The 17,563-nt window shown below is 42.4% G+C and overlaps 1 protein-coding gene across 11 annotated transcripts in view; it reads right to left on the minus strand.

Moving 5' to 3' along the window:
* Positions 1 to 17,563, minus strand: part of CCDC3 (coiled-coil domain containing 3) — a 192,370-nt gene that overhangs the window by 114,216 nt on the left and 60,591 nt on the right. Inside the window, exon 1 of one of the 11 annotated variants that reach the window (XM_027073427.2) lies at positions 1,371 to 2,628. The exons of the other annotated variants lie outside the window; for them this stretch is intronic. Within the exon in view, the coding sequence (XP_026929228.1) occupies positions 1,371 to 1,744 (374 nt within the window). The 5' untranslated portion in view covers positions 1,745 to 2,628. Of the gene's footprint in view, positions 1 to 1,370; positions 2,629 to 17,563 lie in introns of those variants that run through there. 11 annotated transcript variants of the gene reach the window in all.

The raw sequence follows: 17,563 nt of genomic DNA on the forward strand, positions 1-17,563 counted from the left end.
TTCTTTGTATCAAGAAGAATATGGTCTCACTCCTTGCTGCCTTTATTTAGAAACTGTATTTCAACAGCAATTAAAAGAAGAAAAACAACTTAATCTAGCTAAACCACGGCAGCAAACACAAAGCACGCCATGTATTCTAAACTTAGAGATCTGGCTTCGATACAGAAAACATGTGTTGCCACGAGCTTATGAACACCCCTCGGTGGACCTTAAGGTTTTCTTTCCCAGAGTGGTGGGAAATCTCAAGAGCTAAAAGTGATCTGCAGACTGAGGTCATAGTCATTCCAAATGTTCTTAGTGCTACTTTATGGACTGAGAAGACTGGAACCATCACTAGTGTTAACTGTGGATCAATTCACTCACTCGCTTGACATGTAGGTTACATTCCAGTTCCATGTTCCTCTCAGCTGCTCTGTGTCACTCTCATTCAATTGGAGACAGCCAATGCATTTAGGGTTGCACCTGCCAGTCTCTATTTCAAACTTGAAGCCCATTGACTGAATTCTTATACACGTGAATTCCATCGTGACTGCAGGCCAATCTTCACGAAACTTCACAAGATTCCAGGAGTCTCCAGTCAGAGAGGGACTTCCAGCCCGATTCATTTATTCTCTTCCAAGCACTGGGAGAGTGTCTTCCCCCCACCCCCCAGCAGGCCCCCACACAAACCTCTGCTATTCTGAAAAGCCCAGCACGGAGGTCTGCCGGTGGTGGACAAGGGGGGGAAACAAAGGGACAGCTGGGCTGCATTCCGCATGGTTCCTATCTTGGCATTTAAGCAGGGAGGGGAGGGGGGGGCGGGATGGCAGAGGGACTATTTGTTCTGCCTCTAACCTGTCCCAGGTGTTCTGCATGATTACTGTGTGTTAGTCTCCACCAACCTTGTTTCTCACATTATGAAAGGGAGAGCATGGAGGTTCTTCAGAAGGCAACTTGCTCAAAAATCACACGAAGAGCAGAGCCAGAACTCCAACAGTCTGATTTCAAAGTTTGTTTCTTTTTTTTTACCCCTCAGCATCTCAACCTACTCCCAGTGAATCCAATTAAAATAATAAAAATTAAAAAAAAAAGGAGTCAAATGGATTTTGGAAACCACCCTGAGCTTTTGCTGGAAACACTCCTCTGTGCATTCAGCAGTGAAACCACCCCTGTTTTTTCGACAGCTTTAGCCAAAGGCCCCCAGGCCCCCATGTCTAGACGTGGGACAGAGCAGGAGAGAATAAAGAGCAAGGAAAGGAGCCCAAGGGACATTCTAATAGGGCCTGGACAGCTTTCCCTGGAGGTGCTGACCCGGCTCCAGATAACGGTGCCCTCGGGAGGTCAGGCCAGCGGGCGGAGGAGGTGGTGTGGGCGGGAGGGGCCGCGCTCACCTGAGGAAGAAGAAATAGGAGTAGTCCTGGACCACGGTGTGCGAGTGACACGAGAAGTAGCCCAGGCCGGTGAGGTTGAGCCTGGAGCCCGCGGGCACCTCCAGCATGCTGCCCCACGCCTGGTCGCACAGCATCTCGATCTCGGCGGAGTAGAAGAGCCCCGCGTCGCTGGGCTCGTACTGCCACGGCAGGTAGTTGTACAGGCCGTGCACCTCCTGGTGCAGCGCCAGCACCTTGGCGTACACGATGATCTCGGCCAGCTCGGCGCGGCAGCCCTCGCTCAGGGGTCTCCACTCCGAGGGCAGCTGGCAGCCGCGGGCGGCCCCGAGCCGGCCGGCCACGCAGAGCGCGGCGAGCAGCAGCGGGCGCAGCATGCCGGCGGCGGGAGCGGACGGCGGGCGCGGCCCGGGTCGGCGCTGCGCCCCGGGCGCACTAGCCAGGGCGCATGGCGGGGACGCCCGGGACCAGCAGGGCAGAGCCGGGGCGCGCGGCCGCCGGGCGCGGGAGGCGTCGGGGAGCCTGGAGCGCCCGCCCCGCCGGCCCGCGAAGGGCAGCCCTGCGCGCTGGGCTCGGCGCGCCGCTACGGTCCGCCGCCGGGCTCGCGGCGCCCGGCCCGCGTCCGCGTCGCTTTAAAGGGTCTCGGGGCGGGCCGGCCGCCCGCCTCTTGCCCTGCCCCCCGCGACGGGGCGTGGGCTGCGGCGGGAGAGGGCGGAGAGGCGGCCGGGGCGGAGGTGGGCGGCCGGCCAGGGGCGCTCGGGAGCTGCGGCGCGCAGGGCCGGTCCCCCGAGGCCCCGCGCGCCGTTGGGGGAGTGCGGGGCCTGCGGGAGACGGTCACTGACTGCTGGGAGCCGCGGCCCGGCGCTCCTCCCGCGCCCCACTGATGCGCTGTGTCGGAGCTCTTCAGGCGGAAAGCCTGTTCCAAACCAACAATCGCTGTTCCTTTGCGTGAGTACCGTGTAGACGTGTTGACATTTTCTGGGTCGTTCTTTTAGAGTCAACACGCGTCGAGATCAAATCTGACTTTTGCTTCGCAGCGGTGAATTGGGAAACCCAGCGCGGGCCAATAAACTTTTGCCGATCTGTCTCGCTCGCTCTCTCTCATGTTGCTTATGACTTAATGGTAATCTCAGGAAAGCCTTCAGAAAAGATTCGAAAAGCCATGCTGTCCTGATTTTCCTAAAGCTGCACGATTTACATAATTCCTGTTTACAGCTTCTGAACACCCTACAGCTGAGAAATAAATGCAGTAAATTCCACCCAGCTTAGGGGCGCCTGGGTGGCTCAGTCGGTTGGGTGACCAACTTCGGCTCACGTCATGATCTCGCGGTCCGTGAGTTCGAGCCCCGCGTCAGGCTCTGTGCTGACAGCTCAGAGCCTGGAGCCTGTTTCAGATTCTGTGTCTTCCTCTCTCTCTGACCTTCCCCCATTCATGCTCTGTCTCTCTCTGTCTCTAAAGTGAATAAATGTTACCAAAAAAATTAAAAAAAAAAATTTCACCCAGCTTCTCACACGTCCATGCCTCAGTCTGAGGGAGATCCAGGCTCAACAGTCTCTTTCTCTCTAAACTCACCAGCTCCTTTTATCTCTGAACTACCATTAAGTGTTCCCAATGCAGTACGAAGAAAAAAGAGGATGATCACTTATAAATACTTTTATATTTTCATATGTGTGTTACATCATACATATAATCATGCATGTAATGTGCATCCCATGGTACTTATATCATAGGTATTATATGTATGATATATTTATAATAAATTTATAAGCAGAACTGCCTTAAAACAGAAGCCTCTTTTCCTTAAGCATCTTATTTCTACAAGTCTGAGCCTTGGCACACAGCTAAATTCTTCTATGCGTTGAAGGGAAAACTCAGGGAATTCTGGAAGGAAAGGTAAGGAGAAGAGAGGATAAAGCTGCAGGAGACAAGGTTTCAAGCCTGGGCCTCACCTCCCCCTGGCTCCCAAGTCTTCTCCCTGTGGCCCCTAAATCTTCAGCCGGGGGAATTCAATTCATGATTGCTTGCCACCCAGCAAGGGCAGTCTTTGAAGGCAACTCTTCCCGTGCAGGTCCCTCCCCTGCAGGACAGGGACTCAGGAGGAAGAGGCCAGGAGAGAGGCCGTCTTGGGCAAGGGAGGGCTTTGGGCATCCCCGGAAGTGGGATCACCAGGACTCCAGGCAGCCCTGCGCTGTTAAGAGAATGGGAAACCGCAGCTAACATTCTGTCACACTAGCCCAGAATCTGCTCAGCGACTCAATCAACCAAATTCTTATTCTTACAAAACCCTCTGTGATGCGCCTAAAAACAGATGTGTCTGCGCCTATCAGACAGTCGGTTAGGCATCCAGCTTCGGCTCAGATCATGATCTCCCTGCTTGTGGGTTCCAGCCCTGCACTGGGCTCTGGGCCGACAGCTCAGAGCCTGGAACCTGCTTCAGATTCTCTTTCTCTCGGCCCCTGCCCCACTTGTGCATGCTTTCTCTCTCTCTCTCAAAAATAAATAAACATAAAAAAAATCTTTAAAAAAATAAAAGAGTGGGGCTCGAGATAACAGTAGCCCTCATGGTATATGACCCCCACCCCCAAACCCCCTGGTAGATACCAGACTTTCACACAATGGGTAAATGGTGTTCAAGGATAACATCAGACACCGTATATCAGCACTGCTCGCTTGTCTCTCGCTGAATATGTAAATTAGGAAATTTCATAATGTCGTGGTCTCCGTCTGCTAGGGCTACCATAGCAAAATCCACCGACAGGTGGCTCAAAGCACAAACAGTTCTTTTGTTACTGTTCTGGAAGCCAAAAGCCCAAGGTCAAGACGTCATCAGGGTCAGTTTCTGGTGCAGTCTCTCTTCCAGGCTTGTAGATGGCTGCCTCCCCTCTGTGTCTTCACACGGCCTTTCCACCTTTCCTTTTGTGCATGTAGGGGAAGAGAGAGAGAGAAAGAGATCTGATGTCTCTTTCTCCTCATATAACAACATCCATCCTATCCAAATAGCCCCACTCTTGTGACCTCATTGATCTTAATTACTTCTCTAAAGTCTTTACCTCCAAATACAGTCTCCTTGTTGGTTAGTGTTTGAACATGTGAATTTGGGAGGAGAAGGAAGGAGAGACAATTTAGTCCGTAACAGCTAGTTAGTAGGTATTCTGCAGGTTTGCTAGAGAAAGAGAGAGAGGGGATATACAATGGCTTATATTCCTGGCAAGCCAACTTAGAGCAAGTGTTGCCAAATTACAATATTAATAATTGCTAACATGTATTTATTGTTTACTGTGGACCAAGCACAGTTGTAAGGAGTTTGACTGTGTTATCTGAATTAATTCTCCAAACAACACTCCTAAGTAGATACTACTATCATCCTCTTTTTGCAGATAAAGAAACTTTGGCGCAGAGAGGTTAACTGACTTACCCAAGATCACAGAGCTAGACAGTGACTGAGCCAGGATTCAAACCCCAGCATCAGACTCCAGAATATATGCGTTTAACTACATTATGAGAATATGGACAAAATAGGCAGTGTTTTAAAGGTACAAGTGGGCCGTTCATCTAGAAGTAAATATATGCAGAGTAATAACCTTAGCATAATCACCAGTGATGGCTAAATCAGTATGTAATTGGACTAACATGAAATTTGAATTAACCGGCGACCCTGCTCTGTGTTTGTCGTATGCTGCAATTTATACAGACAAGATGGTAAGAAAGTTTTTCAAATGCATCTTCAGGCATCTCCAAGGCCTGGAAAAGATCTGTCCACTTCAACAGGCCTTAAAACCCTGACTTTTCTTTCCATTTAGACAAGCAAAAAAAAAAAAAAAAAAAAAAAGTCAGTATGTATGGCTGATTTCTCTCTTCTTGTATAAACCGGACAGAATCAAATCTCTTCCAACTCTACCCAGAATGGATTTTCCAGAAACAAGCACCTTTGAGAGATTGTCTTTCTTCTGGACTCCTCACCGGGAACATCAGTCATGCTTCTCTTCTTTGTCACGTCTGGCAGAGTGCCTCACTGATGGGGGGTTCATTACCTGGGGCCATGGGCATGTCCTCCGGCAAGCAGCTTCTCTTTGGGGACTGTTCTGCACAAGCAGAGCTCAAGGTAGCCCAGAGGGGAAGAAACAATTCTACCAATGAAAGATCGGGCTTAAAAGTGAACAAAGCATTTCCACTTACACCATTAGGTCCCCGGGTTCTTGGGCCCCTGGACTCAGACTGAATCACACCACCGGCTTTCCTGGGTGTCCAGCTTGCAGATGGCAGATCGTGGGGACTGTTCAGCCTCCACAATCATGTGAACCAATTCATCTCCTTTTATGTATATGCGTATAGATAGATACACACATCTATATTCTAAGTATATGTAACTATAGATATCCTTATACATATTTTTTAATGTTTTTTTTTTGAGAGAGAGAGAAAGAGACAGAGTATGAGCAGGGGAGAGGCAGAGAGAGGAAGACCCAGAATCTGAAGCAGACTCCAGGCTCTGAGCTGTCAGCACAGAGCCTGACATGGAGCTTGAACTCATGGACCATGAGATCATGACCTGAGCCGAAGTCAGACGCTTAACTGACTGAGCCACCCAGGTGCCCCTATCCATATCCATATCCACACATATATATATGGCTCAGATTATATATTATATATAAGGCTTATATATATAAGGCTGAGAGTATATATTACATATATGCCATATTCATATATAAAAAGCCTATGGCTTCTGTTTCTCTGGTTGAACCCTGACTAGTAATATACTATCCAACCAGCTCAATACAACCATCCAGAAGTTAGTGTCTTTCCATACTACCTGCCATCTCTGAGTCTAGACACAGTGTACAACTAAACGTGCTGCTTGAAGCTCTACCCACTGGGAGTAGTTTCCTTCACCAATGTCCTTCATGTTCGGGCCTGAGCAGCACTGAGTGATACCCATTTGAAATACAAAACAATCTGTAAACCAGGCTTAAGTTATTTCTTCCTGAGTCAACTGGTCATCAGGAACATGGCCAAGAGGCCACAGATGAAGGAAAAGGAAGGGGCAATGCACCTTCAGAGTCAAAGGAATCTAAGGGGCGCCTGGGTGGCTCAGTGAGTTAAGCATCTGACTCGATTTTTGACTCAGGTCATGATCTCATGGTCAGTGGGTTCAAGCCCCACATCAGGCTCCACAATGACAACACGGGGCCTACTTGGGATGTTCTCTCTCCCTATCTCTCTGCCCCTCTCCTATGTTCTCTCTCTCTTTCTCTCTCTCTCTCTCTTTCAATATAAATAAATAAGGGACACTGACAGCATGGGGCCTGGTTGGGATTCTCTCTCTCCCTCTCCCTCTCTGCGCCTCCCCTACATGCTCTCTCTCTCTCTCTTTCAGAATAAATAAATAAGGGGCACCTGGGTGGGTCAGTTGGTTAAGCGTCCAACTTCGGCTCAAGTCATGATCTTGTGGTCCATGAGTTCGAGCCCCACATCGAACTCTGTACTGATAGCTCAGAGCCTGGAGCCTGCTTTGAATTCTGTGCTTCCTTCTCTCTCTGCCCTTCCCCTACTCATGCGCGCTCTCTCTCTCTCTCTCTCTCTCTCAAAAATAAATAAACATTAAAATTTTTTTAAATAAATAAATTTTAAAAAACAAGGAATCTAAGCCACTTGTTATTCAACTTACTTGTATTTTGGACCTTCCTTGTTCAATCTTTCACAAACCATTCCCATTTGACCATAGATTGCTACACACACACACACACACACACACACAATTTATGGCTGGTGGGTCAGACAATACCTAGTTCATGATGGGAAACTCAGATCACATGGTCACCCAATACACCATGGTGAGGCATTCTCTACCAGGGCCTGATAGCAAGATAGAAGCTATTTTTCAAAAGGAAAATCCTCATATCCAGCACAAGGCATAGATTTGCTCCAAAATCCTACAGCTTGGTGCTGTGACTAGCCTGTTGGTCTTCACCCAGAGGCTCCTTACAGCATGCCCATTTGCCACAGACATTTTAACTATCATTGAACCTGATGGGTAAAAAGGCCCAAGTGATACGGTGGCTTAGGCTACAGCCTGAACTCATGGCAGGGCATCCCTTTGCTCGTCTCTACTTAAAACTGGTAGCCTTACAGTTGATTCTGTAGATGAGCCAAGTAACACAGTCAAGTACTCCCCAAATACAAAAAGGCTCAGCAAGCATTTTTCCTCTTTTTTCATTGTAGGTGGTCCAAAGAACAGCAACTTTACTTTCACTTTGGAAAAGTGACATTAAACCACCAGAAACTTCAGGGCGCCTGGGTGGCTCAGTCAGTTGAGCCTCCTACTTCAGCTCAGGTCATGATCTCAGGGTTTGTGGGTTGGAGCCCCATGTCAGGCTCTCTATGCTGACAGCTCAGAGCCTGGGACCTGCTTCAGATTCTGTGTCTCCCTCTCTCTCTGCTCTACCCCGCTCATGCTCTGTCTCTGTCTCTCTCAAAAATAAATAAACATTAAAAAAAAATTAAAGCTCCAGAAACTTCAATGAGGTCACAGGCCCTTGAATTTTTGTGGGATCGCCCACCTTCCAGTTCACATTAGAACCTCCCTGAAGTATTTGCCACTTTATGAACATCAAATCCAATCATCATCATGTCCATCAGCAAGGTAGAGTATGATGTTTTGTGGAATGTCAAGACAATCAAAATCTTGCAGAATAAATGTAACAACAGAATTGGTTTACCCTGAGGCAAGTCTGTGAAAGTGTACTGTCAGCCCTGATAAGTAAAAGCAAACTATTTCTGGTGGTATTTACAAATTGATATGGAGGAAAGGACATATACCAGGTCAGGAGCTGTGAAGCAAATGCCAAGGAACATGTCAATGTGCCCCAGGAAAGATACTACATCTCAAACAGCATCCGAAACTTTAGTTATCACCTCATTAGTTTATAGTAGACTTCACTCATTCTTCAAGATCCATGTGACTTTTGCAAAGGCGAAACTGATGAGTTCAATGGAGATGCGTAGTATCATGTTTTGCATCGGTCTCAGCCTATTGATAACCAATGCTGTGGCTGGACCAGCCCTTGTGGTTCTTATTATGATTGCAAGACACCATCAGCAATAGCCATCAGGAAACTTTGAAAAACAAGTATATTTCTTACAAGTCCTGCAAATTGCATGGCACACCTGAGGCCACAGAGCAAAGTGATGGGTAGGAAGAGAGAGCAGGAGGCTGGAGTTCTGCTTTTATTGGGATTGAGGGTGGGATGCCTAGGGTTTAGCAGACTCATTCTTTATTGATGAGTTTAAAACATAAAAGCAGAAAATTAAGGCCTGGGAAGAGAAAAACCAGCAGCCCAAATGCTCGGTTATCAAAATCAACTAAGATCTCTAAAAGAAAGGAGACTCGGGGCAGCTTGACTCTTCATCCAGTCCTGTGGCTGGCACTGTGTTCATTCAAGATAGCTGTCTTTGAAGTGCATGCTTCTTTGAAGTGCTTGCCTCAGCAATCAAAGCTTAAATCAAGAATTTGCATCACAAAAAAAGAAAAAAGAAAAAAAGAAAAAAATAACCAACTATCCGGGCTTACACTACATACCACTATCTACACTTCTTTCAAGCCTTCAGTGGCAGCATTAGTTTTTGCAATCCCCCCAGGGATACTGTCTTACTTCTGATTTACTGTCTCGGTATGAATGGAAGTCCTAGGGGGCTTCCACTTACCCCTTCCTACCACGGTGGCCATCACCCATGGGTCAGAGAGCAAATGTGGGGATTCTGCCAGTTGTCAACCGTGTCTCTTCCATTTATACCTTCAGAAACTGGGGAAATAACCACTAGCTGAATCTCTGGACCAAACCGGCCCAATATGGGTCTGATTTGACCTAAACTTCATCTACAATCTGAACATGGTAAAATTTCACTTTGATTTTGGGACCCTCTGGGATTTCAAAGCCATTTCAGAGCCAGGGTCTAGTAATCCCCCAAAAGGTCTTGGTATTTCCTTTTTCCAGTGCACATTCTAGTAAATTGCCTTTGGTCCTTTTAAAGAAATCTTAGAAGAATATTTACAATGTATACTTGTGGCAATGGTGTCGAGTCCTTCCTTAAGGGTACCTGGTCTATCTTGCAATCCAGGGGCTCTGTCTCTGTGAATTTACTTATGTCTGGAAACTGAGTAAGAAGCTTCAGCTCTCCTCTGTGACAACTTAAGTCTGGTTTTCTGCTATGAGGCCTACAGTTTTTCCTGTTCTACAGACCAAGCAATACTCTAGCAGACTCTATACCATGATCAACTAGCCACTGCCAAAGATCTCTGCCATTCAAAACATTCTGATTACTATTATGTCCTTCCTGCCCTTTACCTTGGATATCCTCACCTTGTCTTAGGCAGTTAAAGGCTACCACTTGTCCCCTGCTACTTCAAAATCCCATCATCCCCTTTAAAATCTGGGAACCCAACTAAACAACAGCATCTATAGTCATACCTTTCCTAGAAAGGTGAGCAACCACAGAGATTTTTAAGGATGCAGGTGCTCCCCTCACTAACATATATCTCATTGCCTTTGGGAAGGGAGTATCTTTGGGCCATCTTGTGGAATGTAGTTGTGAGCTGGCTGTGCAGGTAATGCATAAAACATTTAGTTCGATATCCCTAACCCCCTAAACCTCTGGATTCCCTCCTGCACATTATGCCTTGGAAGCTATGACATCTCAATCTCATTAAATACGTGCTATCATTGAATCCAAATTTTAGTCAACCAATCAAGTAACTTATTGAGCCATCTCTGGAAGTACTTAAACCTACACTCTCTAGTAAATGCATCAATATCAATAAATTTGGCCAGAACTAGTGTTATACTCTACTCACTTCAGTACCCTGAAGCATGCTGAGCTTTGACCTTAATTATAGTGCTAGCTGACCTTAACTGTGGCTACAATTGCCTTATGGAGACTCTTCTGCGATGATGAAACATGACAGTTCCATTAGTGATGGAATCTTCTAAAGATGGAGAGAGCCAGTACTGTCAATATGCCTTTCCTTCTAAAATAAGTTTAACAAAATCTCATTCAAAAACACAATGGAACTTTTTTGAGTTTGATTTTAAAAAATTATTCTAAGTTAATCGCAAAAAGCAAATGAGTGAGTTCTTCCTCTTCTTCCTCTTCTTCATATTATTTCCTGAAAAACTCAGTCCTAAACCCTTTGGTTTGGACCAAGCATATTACATCTCCAAGCTGGGATGGGAGGAGGGATATAGGAGACCAAATAAAGGAAGTAGATTTCAGAATACAACTGCCCACCACAGGAATGAGCCACGAAGGGTAAAGAGGGATCCATGCAAAAGAGTGGCCCAGTGTAGGATATCAGAGCTCCAGCAGGGCTGGGGGGTGTCTCTGCATATGAACAGCATGTCATGGGCTTTGGAGCCCAAGAAGGTGAGGAAGATAACCATGGGGGAGAGCAATTTTTTCAGAGATTCATGTCTAAGTAGGGCAAAGAGGGGGCCTCATATGGGTACAGCCCAACATGAGCTTCAGAAGCCAACAGGGGTAAGGAGGACATTCACATAGTTGTACAGTACAGGATGTCAGTGCATAAGCCAGGGGAAAGGGCTTCCATGTGGAAGGTGATAACAAGTGCAGAGTGTCAGAGGATGGTTAGAGTAAGGTGGTGTCCATGCAGAAGGGCAGCTCAGGGCATGGAGTCAGAGGCTTAGCAAGGTAAAGAGAGTGTCCATATCAGGAAGTTACCAGCAGCGAGTATCAGAGGCCAAGTGCATCTGCAGGAGATATGCGATGGTGGCAGTGATGGGAGAATGGATACACACAGGAAGTTGACCAAATAAACAAATATATTAAGGATAATGGAAGCCAGTTTTCTACTGTCAGAGAAAGGAGCTAAAAATATGGAAAGGAAGAAAAACGGAATAAACCCTGTGGTTCATTGTTTTCAATATAATATAAATTATTTTTAAATAATATAGAAATAAATGTAACTGTATGTGACTATCTGTATATGAATATACACCTTTGTCCCAAAAGTCTTAGTGCTATTTCAAGCTTTTATGAACTCAGAAATATACATGTTACATGATTACAAAAAGAAAAAAGAGAGAATAAGAGAGAATTCTTAACTAAAAACTCTCAGCAAATTAGCAATAGAAAGGAATTTCCTCAACCTGATGCAGAGCATCTGTCAAAAATCCGCTAACATTAATGTGAAAGACCGAATATTTCCACCTAACACCACTCTCACCACTTCTATTTAACAAATTACTGAAGGTTCTATCCAGGGTTAGGCAATAAAAAGAAGTAAAACGCATTGAAAAGGGAATATGTAAATTCTACTTATTTATAGCTTACATGATCATCTATCTAGAAAATACAAGTGAATCTATAGCAAAGCTACTAGGACTAATAGGCAAGTTTAACAAGGTGCAGAATACATGATCAATATACAAAAATCAGTTGTATTCTATGTACTAACAATGAACAATTGGAAACTGAAATTTAAAAAATACCTATTTATAGTTGCATCAAAATACATGAAATACCTAAGAATACATCTCATTAAAAAATATGTGAAAGAATGTACACTGAAAACTATAAAATATTTACTGAGAGAAATTGAAGAACTTTGAAAAATCATGATATATGCTTTACCAATAGGTCAAGAAACTCAATATTGTTAAGGTGTCAATTTTAAGCAAACTGATCTGCAAATTCAATGTAATCCCAATCAAAATCCCAGTGGACTATTCAGTAGAAACTGACAAGCAGATTCCGAAGTTCATACAGAATGCAAAGAACTTAGAATAGCCAAAATAACTTGAAAAATAAAGAGCAAAGTTTGAAGGCTAACATTACCTCATTTTAAGACTTACTACAAACTTAGAGTAATCAATAAAGCATGCTTTGGTGTGAATACAGACACATAGATCAATGAAACAGAATAAAGAGTGCAGAAATAAGCTCATATATATATATGATTTTCTACAACTATTTTCTTCAAAGATTCAGAAGCAATCCATTGAAGAAAAGCCGTGTTTTGAACAAATGGTGCTAGAACAATTGGATATCTCTATGCCAAAAAACAAATAAAAACAAAATAAAAACCTACAATCCATACCTTGCATCACATGCAAAAATTATCTCTAAAGCTTTTAAGAGAAAACCTCTCCTAACTTGGGTTAGACAAAAATTGGGCTTTATCAAAATTTAAAACTTCTGCTTTTCAAAAGACACTGTGAAGAGAATGAAACATCAAGCTATAGACTGAAAGAAAATATCTGCAAAGCATATATGTTATAAAGGATGCATATCTGGACACAAAAGAATTCTCAAAACCCAATTTAAAAAAAAAGACAAATGACCCAATATAAAAAATGGGTAAAATACTTGAACAGACACTTTACTTGCAGTTAGGTTGGCAACCAATTGAATGGAAAAATACTTAACATTGTTAGTCATTAGAGAAATGCACATTAAAACCATTGCAAGATATCCCTACAAATCTACCAGAAGAGCAAAAATTAAAGAGACTGACCATACCAAGTACTGCTGAGAATGTGAAGGAATTGGAACTCTCATGCATTGCTGGTGGGAATATAAACAATACAACCACTTTGGAAAACAATTTGACAGTTTCTTTTTTTTTAATTTTTTTAATGCTTATTTATTTTTGAGCAAGAGAGAGAGGGAGGGGCAGAGAGAGAGGGAGGCAGAATCTGAAGCAGGCTCCAGGTTCTGAGCTGTCAGCACAGAGCCAGACACAGGGCTTGAAGCCACGAGCCATGAGATCATGACCTGAGCTGAAGTTGGACACTCAATCGACTGAGCCACCCAGGCACCCCGACAGTTTCTTAAAAAGCTAAAAATATGATCAGGCCATTCTACTCCAGGTATTTACCCAAGACAATTAAAGCATATTCCATACAAGGACTTGTATATCAATGTCCATAGCAGCTTTATTTGAAATAGCTAAAAACTAGAAACAACCCAAACATCCTTCCACAGGTAAATGGGTAAACTAACTGACAGACAACGAAATATTACTCAGCAGAAAAGGAATGAACTATTAACACACACAAAACATGGAAGAATCTCAAAATAATTATGCCAAGTGAAAGATGCCAGACTCTTAAAAAAGGAGTACATCATATGGTTTCTTTTATACAAAATTCCAAGAAATGCAAACTGATATATAGTATCAGAAATAAGATTAGGGGGTGCCTAGAGCCCAGGGAGAGATTGTGAGAAGGTAGAATTACAGAGAGATATAAAGAAACCATTGGGGATAATGAATATGCTAGTTATTTTTACTGTGGTCATGTTCTCTTTAGTGTATTCATGTGTCAAAACTTACCTACCAAAATGTACATTTTAACATATGCAGTTTAGTGTATGTCAATGGTATACAAAGAAAACTATGTTTTAGGGACACCTTGGTGACTCAGTCAGTTGAGCATTCAACTCTTGATTTTGGCTTAGGTCGTGATCCCAGGATCATGGGATCAAGCCCCACATCGGGCTCTACACTCAACCTGGAGCCTGCTTTAAGATTGTCTCTCTCTCTCTCTCTCTCTCTCTCTCTCTCTCTCTCTCTCTCTTTCTCTAAAATAAGATATAAAAAAAAACAAAGAAAACTGTTTTAAATTTATTTAATTACTATATTGTGCCATACATGATTCTAGTCAATTTTTAAACTTTGTAAAACTTTCATCAGTTACTCCCCAGTGACATAAAAGATTTCCTTTAAAATTCTAGCTTTCAGGTCATACAAAAAATGAGGGTTTTCATTAGAGACTCTCATTTGTTTTGCTTTTTTTATTGAGACCTAACTGACATTCCATAAAATTCACCCCTTTAAAGTGTACAAGTCAGTGGTTTTTAGTATATTCCAATGTTGCATAACCATCACTGCTATGTAATTCCAGAATATTTTCATCACCCCAAAAGGATACACCATACCCATAAACAGTCACTGCCAATTTCCTCTCCCCTCAATCTTTTTTTTAACTAATTTCATTTAATAGTTTGTTATGAATATGACAAATATTCCACCTGAGCTTTTCACAGGTGACCTTTATCACGTTGAGCATGTTCCCTCCTTTTTCGAATTTCTAATTTGTTGAATGTTTTCTCATTAGAGTATTGGGTTTGCCAAATGTTTTTCCTTTGTCTATTTACAATCATCTGATTTTTATCTTCTAATTTTAGTAAGATGGTGTATTAATTTTCATGTGTTGAACCAACCTTGCATTCCTGGGACAGATTCCACTTGGTTATGGTGTACAATCCATTTTATATGTTGCTAGAGTCAGTTTGCTAGGTTTTTTTTTTTGAGGATTTTTGCATCTATATTCATAAGAGATAGTGGTCTATATTTTTCATTTCTTGTGATGATAGTGGTCTATATTTTTCATTTCTTGTGATGATGTTTGTTTTGTTTTGGTATCAAGGTAAGACTGGTCTCATTGAATGAATGAGAGTTTCCTCTCATCTTTTTTTTTTTTTTCTGGAAGATTTTATGATGCATTGGTATTAGCACTTTAAATGTTTCATAGAATATACCAGTGAAACCATGTGTTCCTGAGCTTTTCTTTGTCAAAAGTGTTTTGATTACTGATTCGATCTCTTTACCTGTTATAAATCCATTCAGATTTTCTGTTTCTTTTTGAGTCAGTTTTGGCAACTTGTGCCTTTTAGGAATTTGTCCATTTCACCTAGGTTATCTAGTTTGTTGGAAGAAAGTTGATTTTATGCATACATGCCAGTTTGATGTGATCTCACAAGAAAAAAATCTAATGGAGATACATCCAATGACAGATCTGACCAAGCCAGGAAACTTCCCCTAATGGGAACCAAGCCACTGGTCTCAGAAATTCTCATCCATAAAACTGTTCAAACAAACCTTAAAATAAAAATTTATTACTCAAAATTCAAAAAGCTAAGTGTAAACAAGTATAAATAACGAAACTTCCCAATGACATTTTTTTGTTAATTTATAGCACTTGTACTTCTGAAGTTGTTAAAGCCTAAGACTGCACTAAGACTATGGGGACATCTTCACATACATACACACACACACACACACACACACACACACACACACACACACAGCCTAGCCTGAAGGAGCTTCCAGTGATCAATTAAAATTAATAATGATAATAATGGATTATAACCTATAGTTTACTATGCATGATAATTGTAATTATAAATACAGTAAAACTTTGGTCTGTAAGCATAATTTGTTCCAGAAATATGCGTGTAATCCAAAGCACTTGTATATCAAACTGAATTTCAAGAACCAATGTCTCACTTGTGATCATGTGACATTCAGCATCAAATACTACTCATATTGCAAGACATCGCTCATTTATCAAGTTAAAATTGTTAGAAATGTTTGCTCATGGGGGCACCTGGATGACTCAGTCAATTAGGCAGCTGACTTCAGCTCAGGTCATGATCTCATGGTTTGTGGGTTCGAGCCCCGCATTGGGCTCTGTGCTGACAGCTCAGAGCCTGGAGCCTGCTTCAGATTTTGTGTCTCCCTCTCTCTCTCTGCCCCTCCCCCATATGTGCTCTGTCTCTTTCTCTCAAAAATAAATATTAAAAAATTAAAAAGAAAAAATAAATGTCGTTCATCTTGTGGAACACTCGCAGAACAAGTTGCTCACAACACAAGGTTTTACTGTAGTTTACCATTTACAATAGTAAATCCATGAATGAAAAACATTTCAGGAATATTTACATAGTTACAAATAGCTCCCAGCAACATATTTATATATTACAAAGGACAAAAAGGATAACTTTATAGTTGGAGCAGTCTGGCAGAAACCACCTGAGTAATGGGACATATTGAAATCATGTGACACTTGATAAAACGCAGTGAGAACAACATGACTTCTATCATGTTCCTGCTAAAGGTGTGTTACATGAATATAATAGTGAAGAAATATCAGACAAACCAAACTGAGGAATATTCTACAGAATAATTGGCCTATGGTCTTTGAAAGTGTCAAATTCACAAAAATCAAAGAAAGACCCAGCAGCTGTTCCAGATTGAAGGGGATGGAAAAGACATGCAAAAGAGTAAAAGCAAAGTATGATTCTGAACTGGGTCCTTTTGCTATAAAGGACAATATTGGGACAAGTGATAAATCTTGAATAAGGCCTGACATTTCAATGATGGTAATATATCAGTGCTAATTTTCTATTTCTATGCCCTTGATTGTAGGAAATGCACACTAATTAATTTGCAGATAATGGGGCATCATGGACCAATTTATTCTCAAATGGTTCAGGAAAAAAATTTGTTGGTACTTAATCTGCAACTTTTCTGTCCATTTGAGGATGCTTCAAACTAAAAAAAAAGGAAAATTAATAAGTGGAATAGTTAAGATGTGTTTAAAAGAGGATTAGCACGAATAATTTTGCCCTTCCAGATATTAAAGTATATTGTACAGCTACAATTCTTGAAATGGTAGTAACTATGCAAGGAGCAACTTGCATATCAGGAGAACAAAACAGGGGCGCCTGGGTGGCTCAGTTGGATAAGCATCCAACTCTTGATTTTGGCTCAGGTCATGATCTCAGAGTCATGGAATCAAGCACTGCATCAGGCTCCGCACTGAGTGTGGAGTCTGCTTAAGATTCTTTCTCTATCCCTCTGCCCATTTTCTCCACTCAAATGCCCTCTTTCTCCCTCTCTAAAATAAAAAATAAAATAATTTTCAAAAATAAAATATTACAAAAAGGGGAACAAAACAGATCTGTGTTTATAAGGACTTAATATAGTATATGGGAACCACCCTGTCAACAGAGACTGCCTCACAAATTGTCGCACATTTATGTACTCCAGTAGGTTATCACAATTAAACATAAATTTTATAAATTCCAAAGGACGTGCACATGATATAATGTTAAATGAGAGAAGAGTAGAAATGATCTGTGTGCACATGATGGGTTCTAGGGGTGCTGGCAATGTTCCATGTCTTGACCTTGGTGGTAGCCATACAGTCATTAACTCTGTTTCATAAATATGTTCCATGTATTTTCTTGATGTATGTTACAACAAAAGATCTTTAAAAGGACACCAGACCCTTTGTTATACTGGACTATAGTGTAGATATTGAGCTGCTAAGTGGATCAAATTTTAGCACCCTCTTACACAGATGAGGAACCAAGTTTCAAAAAGTTAAACCATTACTCT

The sequence above is a fragment of the Acinonyx jubatus genome, chromosome B4 (assembly GCF_027475565.1).
Source record: "Acinonyx jubatus isolate Ajub_Pintada_27869175 chromosome B4, VMU_Ajub_asm_v1.0, whole genome shotgun sequence".
In the NCBI taxonomy this organism is placed as follows: Eukaryota; Metazoa; Chordata; class Mammalia; order Carnivora; family Felidae; genus Acinonyx; species Acinonyx jubatus.